Source organism: Anas acuta, chromosome 3 (assembly GCF_963932015.1).
Source record: "Anas acuta chromosome 3, bAnaAcu1.1, whole genome shotgun sequence".
NCBI lineage: Eukaryota > Metazoa > Chordata > Aves > Anseriformes > Anatidae > Anas > Anas acuta.
In genome coordinates this window covers 16,687,625-16,704,592 of record NC_088981.1, presented here as the reverse complement: position 1 = coordinate 16,704,592, position 16,968 = coordinate 16,687,625, and the positions used below count along the sequence as shown (strand labels likewise).

The window sequence follows — 16,968 nt, the reverse complement described above, 5'->3', positions numbered from 1 at the left end:
ATGATTTTCAGTGACATTTTGTCACTGAAGCAATCACTGACCAGTCACTGAAAAAGAAGGCTGCTCTTACCCTTCCATTGCTGTCTCTCCAGTCATCATCCCTCAGAAGACGAGGGCTCATGAGATGGTCCATCTCCTTGGCCTGGCTGAGAGGCAGACCTGTTAATGTGGCTACAGGTTCATACAAACGTCCAGCAGACTTCACACTACAGGCAACGTGATGCTGGGGAATAGGCAAGATGGGTTCCAGTGTCCGGAGTTCTGATGAGATATGAATACATTGTATATGAGAATGGCAAATAGCACATGGTTGTTCTAGATAGATGGAGTAATACCATATTGCTCTGGCAGTAGAAATGACATTTCTTGGTTTGCCATCAAACTCAGGTCTACTGAATGACAAAGGTCTCAGTCCTCAGCTTCTGGTAAGTAGAATCATAAAATCATTGAATGGCTTGGGTTGGAAGGGACCCTAAAGAGCATCCAGTTCCAACTCTCCTACCATGGGCAGGGATGCCACCCACTAGATCAGGTTGCCTAGGGCTCCATCCAACCTGGTCTTGACCACCTGCAGGGATGGGAAAGCCACAACTTCTCTGGACAACTTGTTCCAGTGCCTCACCACCCTCTGAATGAAGAATTTCCTCCTAATATCTAATCTAAATCTTCCCTTATTTAGTTTGAAACCATTCTCTCTTATCCTATCATTATCTGACCTAGCAAAATTTATGTCACAATCTTTTTTGTAAGCCCTCTTTAAGTATTGAATGACCCTAATGAGCCCACATTTTTCTTGTGCTGGCAACCCCAGACCTGAATGCAATACTCCAGGTGGGGCCTCATAACGGCAGAGCAGAGGGGGACAATCCCCTCCCTCGACCTGCTGGTCATGTCTGTGTTGATGCAGCCCAGGATGCAGCTGGCCTTCGGTGCTGCAAGTGCACACTGTCGGCTCATGTCAAGCTTTTTGTCCACCAGAACCCCCAAGTTCTTCTCTACAGGGCTGCTCTCAATGAGTTCTTCTCCCAGCCTGTACTCATGTCCAGGATTGCCAGATTTGCTCCATGATCTTTCCAGGCACAGAGGTGAGTCTCACCAGTCTGTAGTTCACCGAGTCTTCCCTTCTACCCTTCTTAAAAATTGGAGTGCTATTTCCCTTTTTCCAGTCACCAGGGACTTCATCTGACTGTCAGGATATTTCAAATATGATGGAGGGTGGATTTGCAGGTCGATTAGCCGGCTCCCTCAGGATCCACAGATGCATATCATCAGGCCCCATAGACTTGTACCTGTTCGGTGTCACCAGGTGGTCTCAGACCTGTTCTTTGCTTACAGTGGGAAGGACTTTACTTTCCCGGCCACAGCTTAGAGGTTCAGGGACTCAAGAGACATGGCAAGTCTGACTGGCGGTGAAGTCTGAGAAAGAAAACTAGAGTACTGCAGCTTTCTCCATGACTGTTGTTACCAGTTCTCCCTTCTCATCCATCAGAGGGGGTACACTCTCTGACCTTTCTTTTCTGGCCAACGTACCTACAGAATCCCTTCCTGTTATTTTTTGCATCCCTTGCCAAGCTCAGTTCCATTTGTGCCTTGGCTTTCCTGATCTCATCCCTACACATCTGGACAGCATCACTGTCCCAGGCCACTTGTCCCTGCTTCCACTGCCTGTGTGTTTCCTTCTTACATCTCTGTTTGACCAGCAGGTCCTTGCTCAGCCATGCCAGTTTCCTGCCTTCCCTGCTTGATTTCTTACACACGAGGATGGAGAGCTCTTGCACTCTAAGAAAAGCATCCTCAAAGAGTTGCTGGCTCTGATCAGTTCCTCTGTTCCTAAGGATGGTGTCCCAGGGGATCTCATCCACTAGATCTCTAAATAGCTGGAATTTCACTCTTCTAAAATTCAGGGTCTTGACTTCAGGATGAGAGCTTGCAAGCACAATGCTTCTTGTAGCTGAGACAGGAAGGCCTCAGCAACACGCTCCCCTTGATCAGGCAGCCTGTAGTAGACGCCAGCCACAAGGTGTCCTTTATTAGACTGGTCCTCAGCTTTTACCCACAAGCTCTCAACCTGTCTGTTTCTCAGAGGCAGCTCTTCACAATCTATCCTTTTCCTAAAATAGAAGGCTATACTACCACCCCTCCTTCCCCGACTATTTCTTTTGAAAAGCTTGTAGCCCTCAATTCCAGTGTTCCAGTTGTGGGACTCATCCCATTACATTTCTGTGATAGCAATCAGGTCATAGTTTTCTAATAGCACTGTGGTTTCCAGCTCCTCCTGCTTGTTTCCCATGCTGTGTGCATTAGTATAGAGGCACTTCAGCTGCATCAGTAGCTGTGTTGGATTGAGAAGAGAAATTAAGATTGCCCTTGCCAAAAAGTTTCTTATCTGTTGCTGTTTTGATTCAGCAAGCATCCTCTTTTTCTCATTCACTAAAATATCTCCTGTTTTTTGATTGATGCCTCTACAAAGGCAAGTAGCTATGTTTCCTCCTCTTTGCTGGAATATTTTAAAGGGCATTTGAAGAAAAGCTCAGGATTGCTAGAGTGTTACCAAAAATAGAATCATGTTCTCAAAGCTGCATTCATTCTCCCAGAGGAGTTTCATTATAAATTGTAGCAGATCAACTCACTTTCTGGGCAGACTTACTAAGAGCTGGTTTTCTTAAAGGGAATAGTACAGTGCAGCTCATTCTGAAATAGTCTTGAGCAGAGCTGTTAAAATGCAGAAAACTAAATGTTCCTTACAGGGCTCCACGGATGATAAAATCATGTGATAGTCAGGTAGTTAAAAAAAAAAAAACAACTTTTAAAATCAGGATTTTTTCCCCATTGAATGGTTAGGTCAATGAGAGAAAGAGAGTTTAATGGTATAGCTCGTTTCTAGTCCAGAATGTATCCAGCAAAAATGTCACCTTACTTACTCAGCAATACTTCTCCCTAGTTACATTCAGCACCTTGCTGCATATCAGCAATAAAGTAATCATTGCTACAGCATATGGTTGTTACTTGGCAGAGTTAACACTGAGCTGAGATACCAGTGGATCTTATCCCTTTTTCTGCATCAGCAAAATTATTTGTTAAACTCTCCTCTCCCCCATCACTACAAACTCACAGATAGCAAAGAAATAGCAATGGTGTCACTTAGGTTTTCAACTTAAAAGTACTGGCTAACACAGATGCAACTCACACCCTATTTTGTATTGCAGATTTTTTTATTGCTAGTCATAATGCAAGGAGGGAAAAAAAATACAGGAAACTCCTACCCCAGCCTGAATCTGCAGAACTGACATTTGCAGATAGAGTAGGGGAACGTATCTGTAATAACAAACCTAGCATATGTGGTTTAAGCCAAATTAGTTGAAAAATTGAAGCCTCAGTTCATTACTCAGCACTTGATTTAGACTTGTGCTTTAAGAGGGTGGAAATCTCAGTTTAGACAATTGCTGCATAGGTTGGATCCTTTATTTTAATCTGTAAATGCAAAATGCACATGGACTCACTATCACTATTTCTCCCAGTGTAAAAAAATAAGCAGTGTTCATGAATCTGTTTCAGATCTCAAGAGGCTTGGTTCAGGATCAGAAACTGTTCTGAGTGAAGGTTTCTTCCTCCAAGTATACGAGGAATGAGTGGGAGCATTTCTCACTTCATGTGAAATGCCTTGTTTTTCTGCAATATTTGTACCATTAGAGAGTATGCAGGGGGGAAGAGGGGGGTATAAAGAAAAAAAAAAAAAAAAAAAAAACATGAGGGGGAAGAGTCGGGCTAACCTTTTCTTCTCCTGTTGTGTATTTCCAGGACCCCAAGGTACACCTCCAGCTACTGCCACTCAAACCCTGTGCTGAAGTTATTTCCATTGGAACATCAGACCACATTTCCCATTGACATAGGACTGGACTAGCCATCCGACCACATCAAGGAATAGCAAAAAGTTACAGAATAGTTTTCAACATGGCTTTCACGATGCCAACCACGGGTCAGGACTCCAATGTTCATTTTAGGACAGCCATGCCCTGTACTTACCCAGAGATTTAAGGGTCTTCTCTTCTGTTTTGCTGCCTGATCTTGGCCTTAAGAAAATCAAGGAGAAAAGAATATATGAGGAGATAGAAAAAGGAAGGGTGTAGCTTTAAAGGAGGAAAAGTTTCTTAGCAAAAAGTCACCCTGATGAAGAAGGAAATACATCCCATAAAACCAGCAATATGCAAAGCTCATGAACTGCCATTAAACTTTCAGTTTGCAAAGTCACACAGCTCTAGCTGAAACTTCTAGCTCCAGCTGAAGCACAAGAGTCAGATTCTTCAAGTTGGGCCTTCACTATCCAATTCTGCTGTCTCCTTTTTGGAGCTAAGTGGCTCTTACTTTTACAGACATCATTTCTGATTCAGCAAGAGATGTTAAGTCAGTTTGCAGAAGCCTAACTTTGCCTGGTTGTGACTTAAGCTGATGACAGAATCTTGTAATAGGTGTCAATACCACTGTTTTATCCTTAGAGCAGTATTACACCTTCCTGCTCTCTCAAGAGGGAAATCTTTTTTTCCAACTGGTATATAAGTATAAGCAGATTGCATTTTAAAAGCCAATTTTCTAATTGGAACTGTGTTTCTGTGACTCCTTATTTACTGTTACAGCTAAGACAACTTTGATAGTTAGATTTCCCTACACATACCCAAGCAAGTATCATTCCTCCAGTTACAGACCTGTAACTGTTATCTAGCACCTTGCTCCTTTGATCTTAAAGTTGTATGGAAATATTACAGATCTATAGGATTATACACCTATAAAAAGAGATTTATTTGAGCTCTCATTCCACAGTGAAAATCCAGACGCAGAAAATACAAACAACATTTACAAAAGTGCCATATGAATTTGGTAGGCAGCTATATAATAGTCAATATTCACCCTAAAATATTCTTGCAGCTACAGATACTTGCAGTCAAAGTTCATGCACAACACCAGACACTGGATTCAGCTCCATACAATACAGTTCCTAAATGGCACCACAAGAAATACGGAGTGAATTAGTATCAGAGTTCAGCAGAACATCTGCTCAAGGTCCTCTGAAGTCCTCCCTCCTCCTCTCCTCCCCACTCTTAATTTAAGAGTATGACGTTGGTTTTGACATCATGTTGGATCACCATAGGTACACAACCTGGTGAATGCACATAAGTTTGCATAAACATATTGGAGAAGCTGGCTGTGGAAAATAATCTCATGAGATGAGACATGTGAGTTGAACAACGTATCAAGAGGCAGACACCTTGGCTTACCTTGTCTCCAGGGACTCTTGGGAAACCAGCTGCTGAGAGCTTGGGAGAGGCACTGCAGCACTGCCAGGATCCCCATCAGATGGTCTTGCTGACCTCGGGATAGGGGGAATCAAAGCCACCCCCAGTGACTTCTTCCCATCCTCATCACTGCAATACAGGGGCTGCAGGGAAGCCTGGAAATGGGAAAATACAGTGCTCAGCCTGAGCATGCAGCTTTCCTGCTTCATGTCACAAGCAGTTTAGCTGTACTCTTGCCTACCACTTGGTGGGAAAATAACTCAAGCTGATGGAGTCACTTGGCCTAGAATGGGCAACAGAAAGTGAAGTGGTGAGGGAGGATCCATGTCCCATGCTGTTGACAGCTCTCTTCCCTTGCTCACCTCTGTGGCAGCAGCCATACTACACCACCTGGCATCCATCTGCTTGGCAGATGGGATGTTCTGGGATGCTGCTGCCTCTGCTAGCTTTTCCTATGGGATTGGAATGGGTTTAGGTCACTATCCCATTGCTGTCTGAATGGCTCCTACCAGCCATTGCCGAATCCCAGCCAAGTCCTCACAAAGTCATTTTGCACCCTGGTTTTCTCAAGCCTGTAATTTTTTCTACTGCTGCCCTTTCAACAGTTCCCCATCGGTCTTTTGGCCCAGATGCTGTTGTGCTTTCCAGACTTTTGGTGCCCTCCAGCTCCCACACAATTCATCATTGCAGGCTCACTGGCATTTATTAGGTTCAGCAGAGTTCTCTACCCCACTGCTCTCTGTAAGGTCTCTGCCTGCTAAATCACTTCACTTGGCAATGCCACCCTTCAGGTTCTCCACACCATGGCTAGGAAAGGCAGCTGAGGGAGCAGAGCAGACACACACCTTTCCATAGTATCCCACCATTCTTTTCATAGCCAAAGAGTCAAATCAAGTCCTGTTTGAACTCCAGTGAAACCAACCGAGTTAATGTCAGGGATACATATGGCACTGCAGGGATGAAATAAAATGCACTAGCTTTTTGTTGGTTTTCCTGTTTACAAGAGCTGCATTGCCCTGCACATCATGGAAAAATCAAAACAACTGCAACTCACGTCCCTCCTGTAAAACTAATTATGTGGATGGGCTCTGGCCTCTGTTCCCCCTGGCCTGAATTGCCAGTTCCCACCACCTAACCACCTAAAGCAGTCCCATGGAAGACAATGAAGCTGCACAAGGGCCCCTGAACTCCAGATATATTGTTAGAAGTAACCGTGCAGAAGGATATGGCTGTACCTGGACCTCAAAATTCAGTTTGCAGGACTGTCCACTCCAGCAAACATTTTTTTCAGTCTAGACCAGACCGAGCTGGTGTAAAAAGACACCAATACACTGTCATGTCCACAATAACAGCCGTGTACACAGCACGGATGGTTCACAGATATTTGTATTTTACTAACTGTAGAAGGATATGCTTGGCCAGATTAAACACATTTGGTTGCTCTGTGTGGTTGCTGGTGTTTTTCTTTGTCATAAAACACAACAGGAGATCTTAGAGAGTACAGGAACTATTTGAAGAAGTATTCTCTTATTCATATACACTGGAGACATAAAGCCTGCTGTACACACACTGCAAAGACAGCTGAAAATGCAGCATCCAGCTGAGTTCTTCCTTGGCTCAGCTGCTACCCTGGGCTCACACCATGGGGGAAAGATCTCAGAGGTCTGCCTACAAGAATAAACTGAAAATTCACCATATACAATTTAGCTTGTTTTCTTTACTTTACACCCTTTTACCTCTGAGATCAATTCCTTGTGGTTCCCTTCACTGCCGCCACAGCTTGAGCCATTCTCCTCCTGCTCCCTGTTGCTTGTCCAGCTGGGCTCCGGGGAAGGAAGCCTGTTCTGGATGGGAGGCACGGGCCTGGAGGTTGCCAGGAGCCTCTGGGAAGCTGACCTGGAAACTGCTGGCTTCAGAGTAATCTCCTTGGAGTCACTGCTGTCAGTCAGGCCTACAAAGTGGGCGCAAAGTGTAAGAGAAGCAGATCTTCAAACACAAAGCACCTGAAACTGGGTATTACATTTGAAAGGTTTATTGGAAATTTGTAAGTAGCTGCACAGTGTTCACGCTGGCAGCCACTTGAAGCAGGCCAGTGGGCAACATCTATGCATTTCCACAGAGCCACCCGAGGAACACCCTGCTCCTCTGGGCTCCCATCAATACAGCAGGGAGCCCACAGACCTGTGCCAGCTTGGAATAAGTCACCTGCACATATACACAGCCACTCCTCTCCCTGTGCCACAGCAGTACACCCTTACAAGCAGCAGGAGGGCTACACAGGGGACAGAGCAGGGAAGGTTGTTGCAGGGGGGCATATTCAGTAGAGATCTGTTCACTGGGAATGTGTGCTAGCTCTCTAGCCTGGGACAGACCCTGCCTCCTGCAGAAGAGTGTTCAGGCTACAGCCTTACCTCTCTGTGGTGCTAACAAGCCCTCAGACATCCTTCTCTTCTTCAGCTTGTCCTTGATCTGAGCGGTTTCCAGGGCAGCACTGTTCACCTCCCTCTCTTGGGGGTCCTGCGTCAAGGCTGGGTGAGGAAAATGGGAGAGAACACCTCCAGCCCCAGCACTGAGGTCATGCACTGTAGCCTTGCTGTCTCTGTCCTCCAGGGAAGAGATGGCCCCAGGTTGTGGAGGCTCCCCATCTCCATCCTCTAAACTAGGCTGCTGCTTCTTCATCTGGGTTGGTAGCATAGACTGAAGAGAAGCTGAAAATCAGACAAAAAAGGAAGTGAGTTACTTAATCTCACTGTTTTACAATCAACCCACCTAAGGAGTCAGGCATTCAAGGTTTGCTGTTGTTGTTTTAATAATTCAGAAGATCAGTTTGTTATTATTTTTCATAAAACTAGCATCAGTTTAATTATTATGAACAGCATTGAGCTAGCAAGCCAGGAGAGAGAGGTCAAAGGCCCTGCTAATAAGAGGGGGAAAAAGATTTCTATTTCAGACCTTGGCTTCAGTCAGCACTACTAGTAAAGACCTTAATGGTACTACCACTATTTCTGCAAAGCAGGACATCTTAGCAAGCAAGCAAACCTTATCAGTGTTTCTGCAGCACCACCCTGTCCTCAACATCAGATCTGATGGGCAAGCAGAGAAAGAACTTGGAATTTACCTGCAGTGAGACCACATGCTGATAGCAAGGATAGATACAGAACTCATATCACATTACAATGACCATTTAGTCAGGCCACAGTCTCTATCATGGCTGGCAATTTGGCTACCATGGATTAAGTATAAAGCATAATGTACTAATGATAAAGAAACATGATGCCAAGCACACCGCTGGAGGAACACAGGATCATCTGCATCTCGCTGTCTGCCACCTACTCTGACACAGAGCCAACACAAGGACTGACCTTCGAGGACCATTTGTCCCTGAAATCAGGATTTCTCTTGCACTGAGGCCATCATGCATTCAACCCCCTTCCATCCTCACCTTCTTCTTCAGTAGTCCATCTGCTGCCACAAAGCTGCAAGTTTGAATCAATGCTTCCACCTCGCAGAGCTCTGCATCTGGGTTTAGCTTTTGTGATGCTCCCACAGTAGACAGCAACTGGGGCATGGTACTTAGCTTTAAAATAAAGACAGTACAAATGACACAAATTTGCAGCTTTAAAAAAAAAAAAAAAGGAGTAGGAAAAAAAAAAAAAAGATATCCACTTTGTGTATCGGATTAACACATCGGTATTAACCTACAGTCCTGACCTCAAAGGCTTAGTATCTTTATGCCATGCTATCTAGTGAGGCACTTACATTCCAGCATTTTGACAGCTGAATGCTCTGCAAAATTATGTGTTTTACAAGTTGCCTATCCAAGGCTATGGAATTTCTTCATGTCCTTTCAAAGGGTAAACAACTTACATAGGTCTCTAGAATTTGTAAATTCTAATTGGCATCTAATAATAATCACAGTATCATAGAATCATTTAAGTTGGAAAAGATCTCCAAGATCATCAAGTCCAACCACTAACCTAGCACTGCCAAGTCTAACACTAAACCATGTCCCTAAGCACCACGTCTACATCTTTTGAATACCACCAAGTAGTAGTAGTAATAATAATAATAGTAATAATAATCTAATAAGTAGATGGCTTCCAAAACTGGTTCAAAAGTGTTTTGTTTTCATTAAATCCCAATCAACTTTGTTGGTTGTTTTTATGTCTATCCACAACAAAGAAATTACTAGGAAACAAACAATCACCAGATGCTATAGCTAAGAGAAGTTTTGGACTCTGCACTAGGTATTCTCAGTATTCAGTGGGATTATTTGGTTACTGTATCTGCAGGATGCAAATTGTCCATCCAAACATTCTCCTTTGTTCTGTTTCACTGTTACAGGAGTTTATTCCCTGCTTTCCTTACTGCAGAGGCATCCTCCCACACCCCAACAGAAACATGGCCTGGCTCAGAAAAAAAAAAAAAAATGATCTAAGTTATTTCTGAAAATTCAAAGTCATGGCCCTTTATCCTGGCCAGTATCCTTCCCATTACCCAGCCTCCAAGGCCAAGCTCTTACTCCTAAAGAATGAGAGAAAATGCAGGCTCTCACAGAATTACTCTTGCCAGCAGAGCCAGCACCTCTAGGGCTGCCTGATCAGTGCTTTGAATGCAGCTTTTGTACATGCTCTGCCTCACCGAACCAAGCAGCATTCCTGGGCTCACACATCTCTGCTCTGAGCAAACATCCTCTGGGCCAAAGCTGCATGAACAGGATTGCAACAAGCCCTGGCTGTAGTGCCAAAGGTGAAGGAGTCTTGTATCTGCTGTAGCCCTTTACCTGCTGTGAAATTATCTTCTGTTGCCATGGGGGGATGACGGGCTCTGTCAAGGTGAGAGGCTACTCGTGCTGCCTGTTGCTGGGCCTGATGCAGCTGCCAGTGGGTTCCCTTGCAGCATCAGGAGCCTGCATGGAAAAATGACACTGCTAATGCAGGTGACAGCCATAGGACCCTGGCATTGCCCTGGCCACAAGGTTCATGGGTGGAACATAGTAGTGGAAACTGCTCAAGCCAGGTGGTGTTAGAATACCATAAGAATCCAATCAAGCTATGCATGTTCCACATTTTGCAGAAACATGTCCAGAAAGTCCAAACGCTGAAGGAAAACTGTCGGCTGGCATAACAGGGGAAGTGTAGCTCCACCCCAGCAGCTGCTGTCTCCATGGCTGGATGGGCACAACAGCCAAGACAAGTTTCTTACTGCACTCACTGCTGCTGGACCTGGCACAGCACATTGGAGCTGGTCCCACAGAACTTATCTCTGCTGCTGCAGCAGGAGCATAATTGCACATGTCTGATAACAAGGAACTGTTGTGTTAAAGTTGATATGCACCAATAACAAGCAAGAACAAAAAAAAAATGAGGTGTGGAATAGTTCCCCTTTTTAATACAAACATACCTGCATTTAAGGTGGGGTGCCTGGCCATCAATACTGCAGATTGGTTTGTAACCCCTGTCCAGCTTGATAAATTAAAGATGTCTCTGTCACTTTCCACCAGTGTACAGGATTTTTTTTCTGTAGAAAGGGAAGATAAGCTTTTATGACACATTCATGAGTAATTTTGAAGCACAACTCAAACCACAAGCCAAATACTTCTAAATCCGCCACCTGCTGGGAAAGGAAAGAGAAAAGCAGTTGAAACAATTGCTATTGTAGCTAAATTGTCTGCATTTTTAGCGTTGCTGAGCCATCTATAGCTGTTATGGCACCTCAGAAAGCCTGAGCTTATAACATGACATATTTAGGGATGCCAGCTATACAGAAACTGTCTGCCATGCTCCCACCAGTGAATGTACAGCCCACAGGACTAGTGGGACAGTGAAATGATGTGAAGGACATACGAGGGGAAAAAAGAAAAAATAAAAGAAAAAAAAAAGAAAAAAAAAGTTTATGCTTAGCTTTCCAGTTTAGTGCTATAACAAAATTTTTCATGACATTTTTCAGCTTCAGCCCCTGTGGTCTATTCCCTTACTGGTTTGGTAGCTTTCACTTCAAAACTCTGGATATTTCTTTTCATCTTCTGACAGAGGCTTCAGTCACCATACAAAGCTTTGACTTCTTTTAATGTATTGGCCTAAGAGAGTTTTTTGCAAAGCATACCTCAGAATAAGAGGTCAGTATGGTAAGTCAGCAATAAAACTCCTATAAATGTCAGTGGGAACAGAAGGATGCAAATGTGAATTGCTTTTGAAAATCCACTCATAGGTGTCAATAAAGCTCTGCAAAAAGAATGACTATCACATGGCAGCTAAGTGCAGCCAGAAAAATCAGTCACATACAGCTCAATTAAACTCTTACAGAAGGAGAAGAAAAAGCAGGTACCTGTTAACGTGTTCTGTGAGCTTAAAACAAATAACAAAGAATGCCTGTCCAAGTTTAGGCACCTTACCACCAACCAAGCTTACAATCAGGTTAAATGGTGTCCTCGAGCAAATGACAGTAGAACACGTTCATATTGCTGCAATGCTCTGTAGCTCCACACCCTGGCAAATTTTCTTGTAGTCTATAGGAAGCACTGGGTGTGCAGGATTCATCTTCTCCTGCCATTACTGAGAGAAACACAAAATGAGTTGGTGCCATTCCCTGTCCAGAGGAGAACAGTAAAGTGATTCACGGCTTTGTGGGAGGGGGAAATATTAGAAAATTGCTTTCTGAAGAGGAAAAAAGGGAACACAACTGCCTTTGAGCAGCTCCAGGCCCTGGTGATGTTTCATTAGACAGTAACTGCACGTCTTGCCATTCTGATGGGCTAATCCGAAGGAAACACCCTCCGGGATGTTCAGCTTCTCTGGCTCATTAGCACCCAGTAAATGAAAATAGAGGTTGTTTAATACCGTCGTTACTGTCTGCCCCAACTAACAAGCTATTTCTCTGGTGGCTTCCCAGTGCAACAAATATACAGTATCGCCACGTGAAACATGTCAATGCCAACACCAAAAACCCTACAGAGCACATCAGGATCGGAGCTGCTGGAGCCTGTATTTTAACAGCTGGAGGCTGGTTGTGCGGATTCAATGAAACTGATTACAGGATATTTTTTTTTTTTAATTATCATTATTTTTGTCATTGGATTCCAGCTTATAGTACCGTAATGCAGCTGTAGTATGTTTTCACAGAGTAGAAAGTCATTGACCAGTTGAACTGAGCAGTTCCCCCAAGCCTGTAGGAGAATGACAAGGCTGAGCTACAGATTGCACCTCCTCCTCCACTTCTTTAAGTTCTTGGTACCTCAAGTGCTCCCATCTCTTTCACCACAATGATCTGATCATTAACACTTGAGGTAACACATTCAAAATCTATTTTCTTTTACCATTGTGTTTACTGGTTTGAGGAGTTTTTGAATCCGTAAACTTGCTTCCTCAACCACTGACTGTGCATGGCAAGAAACACAAAGGAAATCATATTAAAAATTCCACATGCGACCCACATGATGTTCTTTTTATGAGTTCTGTCCTCGTCTCTTATTTGAAAGACCTTAAAGTTCACTGCCTCTATGAAAAGCTCATGTAATGGCTGCTTCTCAGAAAAACGGGGCTGCTCAGCCATGAAACAAGAGTGACCACATGCAGCAGCTCACACAGGGCAGCAAACCAAGATCTGGGAATAAACGCATCTGAATGCCAAACCCCACCAGCCCCTTCAAAAAGGGCTCAAACAAACCCTCATTACAGCTCTAATGATGCATTTTGCTGGACACCACAGCTATTTGAGTACTGTACACAAGTGTATGCTGAGTGGTGTGACGGTCCCCGTTGGAGCTGTGGCCAAGGGCATTCATTCCCCAGTGGCAGGTGATTGATCGCTCTGCGGGCTCCTGTGGCTGCTGGGCACAGCAGGACAATGAGAAGCCAAGTACACTGAAGCACCTTTGCTTTGAGCATAACCCTGCCTTGACCAAAAGCACTGAAAGGGTTCTTTCTCCTCCTATGGGTGCCCCTTGAACAGAACCCCGAGCCTGCAAGGCCCTAAGCCCAGGCAGGGTTTTGCAGAACACCTCATGCAGAGGGGCCCCATAACTCAGCTGATAGCAGTACGGCTGTGGGGGCTGGCACCAGAAAAAATACACGACAGTCAGCTGCTTCTCCTTCCAAGAGCAGGACCTCACGGGGTACATAGGATTTTTTCCACAAAGGACTCTGTGAAAGGCTCTGGATGCCCAACGTTCAAGGCTTGGGTACAGAAGTCACAATCATCACTCTGAATGAACGTACACTCAAAGCAAATCCAACCAGTGTCTCACGTCTCAGAACATTAATCCAGCAGTCTGACAGCTTACACACTCCCTGGGAGCTTTGCATTACTTTCTTGTGACAGTATTTTCCTTAGAAATATCAGGCTTGTCTCCTCAGGTCCTTCCCCTCAGCTGCCCAAAGGAGAGATTTCTCCTACCCTGTGCTCCTGTGTGAAGGGCTTCTACAATACAGAATCACAGAATGATTAAGGTCGGAAAAAATCTCCAAAATCATCTGGTCCAACCATCCCCCTACCACCAATATTACCCACTTAACCACATCCCTAAGCGCCACATCTAACCTTTCCTTAAACACCCCCAGGCTCATAGTTTTCTCCTGGTGGGGCCTAACATACTATTCCATGCATCTTTCATAAAGGCACAAAACAACTAGGAGTACTCTGACTACAGCAGGTTTTCACAGACACCTGCAAAAATCTGAGATAACTCTGAGTGAGCATCCTAAGGGCTCTGCATTGCTCCTGTGTAATCACCAGACAAGGAAATTCTCAGTGATCTGCAACAATTTCATTCAGCTGCATCATGGGATCTGAGTTAGGTATTGAAATTCTTCATTATGGGTAACAAGCATTGGGAGCACAAAGTGCAGGGCTGACATGCAAAAGCAGGAGCATCTCCTCTAATGAGATGAGATTAATTGCCCATTTTATTACTCTTGTATCTATTCTGCTTAGTCCTAGTGCTGTTCTTAGTGTTGTATGAACCTTGAAATACAACAGTTCCCAGCTCAGAATTTATTCTCTAGTCCTTTCAGCACCCCTGTGTCCTGTTCAGGGCCTAAGTCCACCATTCAAGTATCAATGAATTTTATTATTTTTTTTTTAAGTTTCCATTCACCTAAGCTATCAGATATCACCTAACCCCATAGGCATTTAAATACCCAGAGAGGCCAAGCCTCCACACGCTGATGCCTGCTAAGCATGGCTGCTGTCTTGCATCTGATCTGCTGCTCAGAGCCCAACACCATTCTGCCCAGAGGAGCCAACCTGCAGGCAAGGCAGATAAATGCCTTTTTTCTAGTACCTATCAGCTAGCAGCCTCTACCTTGGGTGACCAAGGAAGGCCACCAAGAGGTAAATGAGTCATAGGATGGCCTTTATCCATCCTATACTGCAGCATAGAGGGATGCAGTGCATAAAGGGATGTGGACAAAAAATTGCTGCGGGATATGATCATGTAACACAGCAGAGATGGCTGACCCAACCCTGCTATAGTCTGGCTTAATGACCTGACAGAAAACACCGCATCCCCAAGGCACCCCCACTTCTGAGGTCTGAAAGTGAAAAAAGCCGAAGAACAGCATGAAAATTGTGCCAGAGCAGTACCAGCTCTGCTGCCAATTCACTGCCTGGCCTGCAAAAAGTGTTAGGAGCCTATAAACTTGACCTCTGCGTGCCACAGATTTTGAACAAGTCAAGTTTAGTTTATTACAGGTCAGTATCTCCAACTGAAAAATGAGAACAATGTTTGGAAATATTTGCAAAGCTCTCAGAGATCCTGGGGGTGACAAATACTACGCAAATGGGAGTGTGGTTACTGTTGTCATGCAGCAGTGGTCCCGGCAGCAGAGCCCCAGCTTGCTGAATTGAGAGGCATGAGGGAGCACAGACATTGCCAGAAAGAAAGGGAAAGAAAAAAAAAAAAAAAAAAAAAAGAGTGAAGCAAAGATTCTCTCCTGAGAGAGATAGAAGCAGTGGGAGAAAGTAACCTGCAAACACCTGTGATAATCAGCAGATAGCTCTTGAATCTCAATCCTTCAGAGAGTTTGGTTTGTCCTCCCTCTGCAGCTGCGTCAGGCTGGCATCTCCACACACCAAGAATTCAAAATGGTTTTGACTGTGGATCTTCCCTCCTCATTCTCCTACATCATTTCCAGATCCAATTTTCAGAGATTTGTACTTCTTATAATAAACCTCCCTGAAAACAGAGTCTATCCTGAAGGCAAGTTTGCTTGTCAGAGTGATATTGCTTTGGGACCAGGCACTTGTGTACCAGGCAGCCTATAAGCTCACTAAGATTCTCTTTACTTGGAATAAAAAACAACAACACTTGTCCCACACATCATTTGGAGTGAGGTGCCAAGGTTAAACTTAGCGAAACACAGCAATTTAAACCACTGTCAAAAGCAGACTTGATTACCATCCTGCAGGGATGAACAGGCTCCTGGTGGAGCCACATAACCCTGACCTAAACCTCAGCAGCGGCTGATTGAGAAAGTTGGTTTGATTTAGATCTTCTTTGGGTCTACCTAGAAAAGAGCAGCATGTGCCAGAGAAGGACCCAAAGTGCAGTTTTTGCTTTTTGACCCAGTCAGAGCAAGGTGAGTGTGAGCAGGAGCTGAGCAGGGACCTGTCCTTTTCCCTGAGCACAGCAGCAAAGGGACCCGGGAGGCCAAGGGCAGTGCCTGAGCTGAGGTGGGAGCTCTTGCTCTGTTCCTATGGTGTGGCAGAGAAAATCCCCAGGTGCTCAGCATCTTCTGCCTGTCCTTATCTCTTCTCCTTCATCTGGCACCCCACTTCTGCTACACCTCTCAGGGGTGTCTGTCCTTTAAATGACACCCGAAATCTGGCATGCAGCTGGAGTCACCCAGCAGAAGAAACTTCCCTTGCGCTGTTGTAATATTTACTAAAGCAATGTTTTGAAAGGGAACAAAAAAAAAAAAAGATTTAAAAAAAAAAAAAAGTCATAAATGTAAATCTCCCTTGCAGAGTTTATTGCCTTCTGGGAAAGACACTTGCACCAAGCAACCTCCACCAGAGCCCAGTAACAGCAGCCCCTCTGCACCACTCCTGCCAGCCCCAGTGGAGCACCGCCTTGCTGACAAAGCAGCAGTGCCCAGGACAGGGCTGTTCACCAACCTCCTCCATATCACGCGTGTCCTTCACTTCGGAAACCTAGCTCCATGCTGTTAAGCTTGTAATCCCCTGTGAGGTAGAAGCCCTGCTGCAGGTCGAGTCCCACGAGGAAACAAGGATTTCTTGCTCTCCGGACCCTGTATTTCCCAAGCTGGAAGCAGGGACAGCCATTTGGCAAGCCGGCCCCCTTCTCCAGGACAGCAGGCTGCCCCGTCCAGGTGTACAGCTCCGCAAGCAAACAGTGTCACATACCAGAAATAAACAAGGCTGCATAGCAACCACTCCTCTGAAGAAATCCAGAGCGTGAGATGCAAGGAATATCTGCTGCCTGCAGGGCTGGCAGCCAGCTCCTCAGACGCTGCATCAGGGAGCACCCCAGGGAGCTCAGCAGCACCCAAGCCTTCAGGCAGGGACAACCTCTGAGACGCAGCATGCTCCAAAGTCCCCCATGCAGCTGCTGCATGAGAATCATCCTTTAAAGCTCTGCATGGTGCCCAGACAAATAGCAAATAACAAAATGCATCTGATGGAAAGTTTTAAAAGGAAGGGAAAGGGTTTTTTTCCACAC

At 44.9% G+C, this 16,968-nt stretch overlaps 1 protein-coding gene across 1 annotated transcript in view; it reads right to left on the bottom strand.

Annotated features, from left to right (window-relative positions):
* Window positions 1–16,968, bottom strand: part of TOGARAM2 (TOG array regulator of axonemal microtubules 2) — a 42,772-nt gene that overhangs the window by 24,877 nt on the left and 927 nt on the right. Inside the window, exons 2-9 of the mRNA XM_068675877.1 lie at window positions 10,692–10,808; window positions 10,072–10,197; window positions 8,731–8,865; window positions 7,700–7,996; window positions 7,025–7,239; window positions 5,271–5,443; window positions 4,024–4,070; window positions 71–261 (exon numbers count right to left, since the gene is read on the bottom strand). Of these exons, the coding sequence (XP_068531978.1) occupies window positions 71–261; window positions 4,024–4,070; window positions 5,271–5,443; window positions 7,025–7,239; window positions 7,700–7,996; window positions 8,731–8,865; window positions 10,072–10,099 (1,086 nt within the window). The 5' untranslated portion in view covers window positions 10,100–10,197; window positions 10,692–10,808. The remainder of the gene's footprint in view (window positions 1–70; window positions 262–4,023; window positions 4,071–5,270; window positions 5,444–7,024; window positions 7,240–7,699; window positions 7,997–8,730; window positions 8,866–10,071; window positions 10,198–10,691; window positions 10,809–16,968) is intronic.